The sequence below is a fragment of the Salvelinus namaycush genome, unplaced genomic scaffold (genome assembly GCF_016432855.1).
Source record: "Salvelinus namaycush isolate Seneca unplaced genomic scaffold, SaNama_1.0 Scaffold149, whole genome shotgun sequence".
NCBI classification, from domain to species: domain Eukaryota; kingdom Metazoa; phylum Chordata; class Actinopteri; order Salmoniformes; family Salmonidae; genus Salvelinus; species Salvelinus namaycush.
The window spans coordinates 235,001-244,489 of NW_024058219.1; the positions used below are offsets into that span (position 1 = coordinate 235,001).

At 39.4% G+C, this 9,489-nt stretch overlaps 1 protein-coding gene and 1 non-coding gene across 2 annotated transcripts in view; one reads left to right on the plus strand and one right to left on the minus strand.

The window, feature by feature from the left end:
• Positions 1–3,883, minus strand: part of LOC120036859 (stonustoxin subunit beta-like) — a gene marked incomplete at its 5' end in the record, with an annotated part of 6,350 nt that extends 2,467 nt beyond the window's left edge. The window contains one exon of the mRNA XM_038983158.1: positions 3,732–3,883. Within this exon, the coding sequence (XP_038839086.1) occupies positions 3,732–3,883 (152 nt within the window). The remainder of the gene's footprint in view (positions 1–3,731) is intronic.
• trnak-uuu lies at positions 3,366–3,438 on the plus strand. The gene has a single exon. It is a non-coding gene; the product is annotated as a tRNA-Lys (tRNA).
• Positions 3,884–9,489: the final 5,606 nt, after the last annotated feature.

Consider the following 9,489-nt stretch of genomic DNA (forward strand, 5'->3'; position numbering starts at 1 on the left):
AGATTTAGATTGTATTGAGTATACAGTCCACACCATATCTATTTTGACAGTGAATCTAACATTTTAAATGTGGCTCTATACTCCAACATTTTGGATTTGAGATCAAATGTTTCATATGAGGTGACAGTATATAATGTCACCTTTAATTTAAGGATATTTTAATACAAATCTGTTTAATATTTTAGAAATGAAAGAACTTTATGTATCTAGTCCCCCCATACTTTGATAATTTGAAGAAGTCGTAAATATTCTGATCAATTTACTTATAGTGTATTAAAGTAGTCAAAAGTGTAGTATTTGGTTCCAAACTCATTGGTTGCATTTGCAGTTAGTTTTGGTTGTGTTTTGGGTTGTGTTTTTCCCAATAGTAACTGAACTGTGGATGATGACTGGAGTAATTTTCTGTCTAATGGAGTAGATAACACATTTCTAAACAATACTAAATTAATCCTGATCATGCCTTGATTAATACAAATCATAAATAAATAATGAATAATAACACTAAGAGTTGGTTTGAACAGATCTGAATCAGGAAACTAAGAGTTGGTTTGAACAGATCTGAATCAGGAAACTAAGAGTTGGTTTAAACAGATCTGAATCAGGATACTAAGAGTTGGTTTAAACAGATCTGAATCAGGAAACTAAGAGTTGGTTTAAACAGATCTGAATCAGGACACTAAGAGTTAGTTTAAACAGATCTGAATCAGGATACTAAGAGTTGGTTTAAACAGATCTGAATCAGGAAACTAAGAGTTGGTTTAAACATATCTGAATCAGGAAACTAAGAGATGGTTTAAACAGATCTGAATCAGGACACTAAGAGTTTATTTAGCTTTTTGGCCATCAAGGGAAACTCTATGTCTGGCGCAAACCCAACACCTCTCATCACCCCGAGAACACCATCCCCACAGTGAAGCATGGTGGTGGCAGCATCATGCTGTGGGGATGTTTTTCATCGGCAGGGACTGGGAAACTGGTTAGAATTGAAAGAATGATGGATGGCGCTAAATACAGGGAAATTATGGAGGGATACCTGTTTCAGTCTTCCAGAGATTTTGAGACTGCTAAAGCAACACTCGAGTGGTTAACCTCTTGACACTACAGGGGGTGCTGTTTCAACTTGGACATTTATCGTTCCCAAATTAAACTGCCTCGTACTCAATTCTTGCTCGTACAATATGCATATTATTATTACTATTGGATAGAAAACAATCTCTAGTTTCTAAAACCGTTTGAATTATGTCTGTGGGTGAACCAGAACTCTTTCTGCAGCGAAATCCATGACAGGAACTGCGAAGGTCTGAAAACGAGGCTCTGTTCTCAGATCAGTTTAAAGCTCTGTATGTATCCTATGGGTTGACATGAACTGCACCCGCCTTCCCCTGGATGTCAGTAACCAATGAGAAGTGGAATGGAGTGTCTACGTAGTTCTCAGAGCTTATAAAAGGCCAAGGAACGAAGTGAGCTCTCTTTTCGTCGTTCGTCATTGCGCAAAGCAAGACCTCAAGATGGCATTTTGAAACGCTCAGTTATCGGCCTTAGCTATATCCGTCTGTAATTTAATTCGATATAGGTGTTAGAAACATCATAACGAAGTTATTTTAAACCGAGTTATATCAGTTTATGCGAGTATATTGCTATTTTCGGAATTTCCTTAGTATTGCGTTTTGGGGATTTGGGCATGTTGTGGCCACATAGCTATTGTTAGCTGCTAATTCCGAAGTTGAAGACGACGTTTTACAACCAAGCAATGATTCTTTTGGACAAAGGACACCTTGCCCAAGATTCTGATGGAAGCTCGTCGAAAAGTAAGAGCTATTTATGATGTTATTCCGTATTTATGTGGAAAAATGTAAACGCATTTGTCCGCCATTATTGCGGCACTAGTCTGGCTGTAACGCACACTGTATGTCTAGTAACGTTAATTTTAAAAATCTAACTCAGCGGTTGCATTAATAACTAATGCATCTTTCATTTGCTGTCCAACCTGTATTTTTTAGTCAATCTAATCGATAAATAATCGTAAACTTAGGTGCCTTTCCAAGATGGCGCCGGCCAGAATGCATGACCTGTTGCCACTGATCACATTGTATAACCACGATTTGTGCTGCTAAATATGCACATTTTCGAACAAAACCTATATGCATTGTGTAATATGATGTTACAGGACTGTCATCTGATGAAGTATATCAAGGTTAGTCAAAAATTATATATCTTTTGCTGTATTGTTACGATCGCTAACCTGTGCTGCTGGTAAATTGCTTGTGTTTCTGGCTATTGTGCTAAGCTAATATAATGCTATATTGTGTTTTCGCTGTAAAACACTTAAAAAATCTGACATATTGGCTGGATTCACAAGATGTTGGGCTTTCATTTGCTGTACGCTGTGTATTTTTCAGAAATGTTTTAAGATGAGTAATTAGGTATTTGACGTTGGTCTCTGTAATTATTCTGGCAGCTTCGGCACTATTTCAGATTGCAGCTGCAATGTAGAACTGTGATTTATACCTGAAATATGCACATTTTTCTAAAAAAACATATGCTATACAATAAATATGTTATCAGACTGTCATCTTATGAAGTTGTTTCTTGGTTAGTGGCTATATATATCTTTATTTGGTCGAATTTGTGATAGCTACTGATGGAGTAAAAAAGTGGTGGAGTAAAAAAAGTGGTGTCTTTTGCTAACGTGGTTAGCTAATAGATTTACATATTGTGTCTTCCCTGTAAAACATTTTAAAAATCAGAAATGATGGCTGGATTCACAAGATGTGTATCTTTCATCTGGTGTCTTGGACTTGTGATTTAATGATATTTAGATGCTAGTATTTACTTGTGACGCTATGCTAGGCTATGCTAGTCAGCTTTTTTACTGATGGGGGGTGCTCCCGGATCCGGGTTTGTGAGGAAGTAGAGGTTAAAAGGGAAAAATGTAAATGTCTTGTACTGGTCAAGTCAAAGCATAGACCTCAATCCAATTGAGAATCTGTGGAATGACTTTCAGATTGCGGTACACCAGCGGAGCCCATCCAACTTGAAGGAGCTGGAGCAGTTTTGCCTTGAAAAATGGTCAAACATCCCAGTGGCTAAATGTGCCAAGCTTATAGAGACAAACCCCAAAAGACTTGCAGCTGTAATTGCTGCAAAAGGTGGCTCTACAAAGTATTGACTTTGGGGGGGGGGGGTGAATAGTTATGTACACTCAAGTTATTTTCTTTTTTATTTATTGGTTGTTTAACAATAAAAAATATTTTGCATCTTCAAAGTGGTAGGCATGTTGTGTAAATCAACTGATACAAACCCCCAAAACATCTATTTTAATTACAGGTTGTTTTTTTTTTTTTGCAAGCCACTGTACAAACATATCCCGTGTGGCTCAGTTGGTAGAGCATGGCGCTTTTAACGCCAGGGTTGTGGGTTCATTCCCCACGGGGGGACCAGGATGAATATGTATGAACTTTCCAATTTGTAAGTCGCTCTGGATAAGAGCGTCTGCTAAATGACTTAAACGTAAAATGTAAACATAAATATGTATGTGAAAGGTGACATTCTGTACTCTCATCTAATATGAAACATTCTATCTCAAATCCAAAATGCTGGAGCATAGCACCAAATGTAAAACTGTAAGCTTCACTGTCCAAACACATATTGGGTGGACTATGTGTGTCTGGTAAACACATGTGGATCTGGTGAACAGTTATCACTTGTTGACCAACTACAGGAATACTGACCTCAGAGTCTCCAGTTTACAGTGGGGATTCCCCAGTCCAGCAGAGAGCAGCTTCACTCCTGAATCCTTCAGGTCATTGTTACTCAGATCCAGCTCTCTCAGGTGTGAGGGGTTTGACTTCAGAGCTGAGACCAGAGAAGCACAGCCTTCCTCTGTGACTCCACAGCCTGACAGCCTGACAAAGAGATCATCATGACACAAACACACTGTTAATTAACGAGTAGTGTAGAAGGACAATGGCAGATGCATTTGGTTAATTATCCAAAACAACATATAGATTCATCTTCCATCTCCTAGAATTGTATGGTCATATTGTTATACTAATGTGAACATCAATGCATTTATTCAATATGTTTTTCAATATAATATTATATATATATTATAATACATCATTCTCTAAACTGGATAATGCTTCCTGATGATTAGTTCTTATATGTCATTTTATTTACTCACAGAACAGCTCTGGAGGCTTTGACCACTGGCAGCAGCCTCAGAAGACCTTCCTCTGATCTGGAGTATTTCTTCAGGTCAAACACATCCAGCTCCTTTTCTGAAGTCAGCAACACAAAGACCAGAGCTGACCACTGTGCAGGTGACAGGTAGGGTTTTGAGAGACTTCCTGATCTCAGGTAGCTTTGGATCTCCTCCACTAGAGAATGGTCATTCAGTTCATTCAGACAGTGGAACAGATTGATGCTCCTCTCTGGAGAGAGATTCTCCCCGATCTTCCTCTTGATGTACTTGACTGTTTCTTCATGGCTCTGTGAGCTGCTTCTTGTCTTTGTCAGTAGACCTCGTAAGTGCTTCTGATTGGACTCCAGTGAGAGGCCCAGAAGGAAGCGGAGGAAAAGGTCCAGGTTTCCCGTCTCACTTTGTAAGGCTTTATCCACAGCACTCTTGTAGAAAGTAACTTCAGGCTCGTTGTTTGTTTGCAGTTTGTCCATTAGATTCTCATTGTTGTTGATGAATGAGAGGAACACATATACAGCAGCCAGAAACTCCTGAATGCTCAGATGAACAAAGCAGTACACCTTGTCCTGGTACAGCCCACATTCCTCTTTAAATATCTGTGTGCACAATCCTGAATACACTGAGGCTTCATTGACATCAATGCCAGCCTCTTTCAGGTCTTCTTCATAGAAAATTAGATTGCCCTTCACAAGCTGTTGAAAAGCCAGTTTTCCCAGTGACAGAATGCTCTCTTTATTCCAGTGTGGACCTGTCTCTTCATTCCCAAAATACTTTTCATTCTTCTGTTTGGCATGAAACACCACAAGGTGTGTGTACATCTCAGTCAGAGTCTTGGGCATCTCTTCTCTCTTATGTTTCAGCATGTGTTCAAGGACTGTTGCAGAAATCCAACAGAAGACTGGAATGTGGCACATGATGTGAAGGCTCCTTGATGTCTTTATGTGTGAGATGATTCTGCCGGCCATTTCCTCATCACTGAATCTCTTCCTGAAGTACTCCTCCTTCTGTGGGTCATTGAATCCTCGTACCTCTGTCACCTGGTCAACACACTCTGAAGGGATCTTATTGGCTGCTGCAGGTCGGGTAATTATCCAGAGGAGAGCAGAGGGAAGCAGATTTCCCTTGATGAGATTTGTCAGCAGAACATCCACTGAGGTTGACTCTGTGACGTCACAACAGATCTTGTTCTTCTGGAAGTCTAGGGGCAGCCGGCACTCATCCAGACCATCAAAGATGAACAGAACTTTGTACTTGTTGTAGATGGAGATTCTTAAATGTTTGGTTTCCATTGAGAAGTGATTCAGAAGTTCAATGAAGGTGTGTTTGTCCTCTTTCATCAAATTCAGCTCCCGGAAAGGGAATGAAAATACAAATTTGATATTCTGATTTGCTTTTCCTTCAGCCCAGTCCAGTATAAATTTCTGCACAGGGACTGTTTTTCCAATGCCAGCGACTCCCTTTGTCAGCACAGTTCTGATAGGTTTGTCTTCTCCAGTTAAGGGTTTGAAGATGTCGTTACATTTGATTGCAGTCTCTGGTCTTGCTTGTTCCTGGTTGTTGTCTCAATCTGTCTCAGCTCATGTTCATTATTGACCTCTCCTGTTCCACCCTCTGTGATGTAGAGCTCTGTGTAGATCTTATTGAGAAGTGTTGGGTTTCCTTGTTTAGCGATCCCCTCAAATACACATTGAAACTTCTTCTTTAGATTAGATTTGAGTTCACGTTGGCAAATCACAGCAGGATCATCTGAATCTAGAAAATACACAGAGGATATTAATATTACGTCTGTTTTAATGCCTACAGTATTTTAGGACTGTTATAAAGTTTAAATTATAATAATTTATTTTCTTAACTGTCTGTGTAAATGTTTTCAAAATGCATTACAGACTGGTGTTACTGATTATAATATTATTGGTATTATTGATGGTATTATTGATGTTCTCTCTCTCTCTCTCTCTCTCTCTCTCTCTCTCTCTCTCTCTCTCTCTCTCTCTCTCTCTCTCTCTCTCTCTCTCTCTCTCTCTCTCTCTCTCTCTCTCTCTCTCTCTCTCTCTCTCTCTCTCTCTCTCTCTCTCTCTCTCTCTCTCTCTCTCTCTCTCTCTCTCTCTCTCTCTCTCTCTCTCTGTGTCTGTCTCTCTAAATTAATCACCACAGCACATCCCTGCTGCTACTTGATGAGGTCACTAGGTGTTGTGTACAGGTTGCTACAATATCATTGAGTTACACAGCTACTTTAGCTGTACTTTAGCTACAGCTTTTAAATGTTATAAAACAGCATTCAACATGAGGCAGACAGATCTTACATTTCTCCAGTGTGTCAGCAAGCTCCTTCTGGTTCATTTTCCTCAGGACGTGCAGTGTGATCTTCAGAGCCCCCTCTCTGGCACTGCTCTCCTGCTTCTCATCTTCAGCATCCACCACTTCCTGCTTCTGACTCTCAAAGCCTTCTGGGAGTTCTGGACTAAGAATCCTCTTGAACATCTTCAGTTCGTTCTTCACAAATGTCATAATTTTCTCTTCAAGCAACTGAAATAAATCAAGTAAATATGTTAAGCAAGAGACTAAATGGTTTCTCATTAACACATTAATGAATGATTGACAGACTTTATTGAGGTAAACAAAAACAAATGTAAATAACTGGACCACATACACTGAATATGGAGGCCAGGTCTGTTTGATGACTCTGGGAAGACTGACTACTGAGAATCTCTAAACTCTCCTGTTGGTTTCTGTGGACAAAACATAAATAACATCTCCTGTCATGGAAATTGCAAGATTATGTTATAATGCTTGTATTGCATTGTAATGGTTGTTTTATTCAACAGAATAGAGTATTGTGTTAACTATTGTGTGTGTGTTCCACTTAGGATGGGCCTCTATGAGATAGCACTGACAGAGGAGAGTTACCATGTCTTTGGGTGATAAAACCTAAAGAGCATTCCAGACCTAATGTTTCTGCTATATACCGTACCAGGGAGAGATGGTTCCAGGTTGGAGTCTTAACCTTGTGACCATTCTATGTATCTGTTGTTCATCATGTAGGTTGAAAGGGGTGTATCTTGGCTATAAAAGACCTTTGTACTTTTGTTTTATCACTCTCAACGGATCATTAGAAATGGTGAATCATTGACAAGTCATTGCTATTGCAAAGCTCTTATTATTAAAGATGTAGTTTAAGTATAACTCTGACTTGTGTGATAAGTTAGTCTCTCCTCATTTGATAGTAAAGAAATTAACCACCACACTCCTCATCCAGGGAGTGCACACACACACACACACACACACACACACACACACACACACACACACACACACACACACACACACACACACACACACACACACACACACACACACACACACACACACACACACGCACACAGGGAGGGAGGGAATGTTGTGTTTGTTTAATATTGTTTAGGACTATGAAAATGGACATAAGGATTAGCCTATGGATTATGAAAAAAAATAATTAAAAAAAATGGGAAAATGGGAGAGGAGAAATGACTAGAGACAGTGTTGTTTAACTCACTGACCATGACCCATGAGTTCTTCTTACCTTTGTTCAGTAGAAAAGTCTCCCTCTCTAAACATTATAGGACGATCCATAGACCCGTCACTCTTCATGGACACACAGCTGAGTACAGGGGAGGCTGGTCTCTCCTGCATGATTGGACTTCAACACAACAGAGACAAACATTACATCTCTCATCTACTCTGAGCTCAGATGGGGAAACATAAGAAGCGTTTCATTCCAAAACACTATATATCCATTTTCAGAAACTTTAGTAAATTAGTTTTTATTTCTTAAAGACATTTTGAAAGAGATTGGTGTGTTTTTTGGTGTTTCAGGGGTACTAGGTAGTTAAGGTAATTTGTACGTGTAGGTAGGGGTAAAATTAACTAGGCAGTCAGGACAGAGACTACATCTCCTCATCCAGGGAGTGCGCATACACACACACACACGCATGCACGCACGCACACACACACACGCGCGCACACACACACACACACACACACACACACACACACACACACACACACACACACACACACACACACACACACACACACACACACACACACACAGGGAGGGAATGTTGTGTTTGTTTAATATTGTTTTAGGACTATGAAAATGGACAAAAGGATTAGCCTATGGATTATGAAAACAACAAAAAGAAATGGGAAAATGGGAGAGGAGAAATGACTAGAGACAGTGTTGTTTAACTCACTGACCATGACCCATGAGTTCTTCTTACCTTTGTTCAGTAGAAAAGTCTTCCTCTCTAAATAGTATAGGACGATCCATAGACCCGTCACTTTTCATGGACACACAGCTGGGTTCAGGGGAGGCTGGTCTCTCCTGCTTGATTGGACTTCAACACAACAGAGACAAACATTACATCTCTCATCTACTCTGAGCTCAGATGGGGAAACATAAGAAGAGTTTCATTCCAAAACGCTATATATCCATTTTCAGAAACGTTCATACATTTGCTATTATTGTTTAAAGAAATTATGAAAGAGATTGGTGTGTTTCTTCACTATCTAATCAAGGCATGGGGTTGTTCAATGACAGACATGTATTTGTTTAAAATCTATCACTTGATGGTTGCATTTCAGAGGGACAAATAATATCATGTTTTTTCCCCTCAAAATGCTATATATTTGCCTCACTCTCAAATGTGACCATAAAACAATTTTGTCTTATGTTGCAAAACTTGAAATTGTGTTTTTTACATTGGATAAAAGTAGAGACTCAGGGCAAGAAAATAGTATATCATGGTATGTCATACACTACAGTTGAGGAACAATGGGAAAGGAATTCTGCTTTGAAAGGTGAAAAACTTGTAACTTCACTACTGAGTAAAAGGGCCTTTGAATGTTTTGGTACCTACTGGAGAGTTCTTCTTTGTCTACAGGGCTGTTCCTTTGGCAGATAATGACAACAAGTTATATACAGTGGGGAGAACAAGTGCTTGATACACTGCCGATGTTGCAGGTTTTCCTACTTACAAAGCATGTAGAGGTCTGTAATTCTTTATCATAGGTACACTTCAACTGTGAGAGACGGAATCTAAAACAAAAATCCAGATAATCCCATTGTATGATTTATAAGTAATTAATTTGCTTTTTTATTGCGTGACATAAATATTTGATTTTCTACCAACCAGCAAGAATTCCGGCTCTCACAGACCTGTTCGTTTTTCTTTAAGAAGCCCTCCTGTTCTCCACTCATTACCTGTATTAACTGCACCTGTTTGAACTCGTTACCTGTATAAGACACC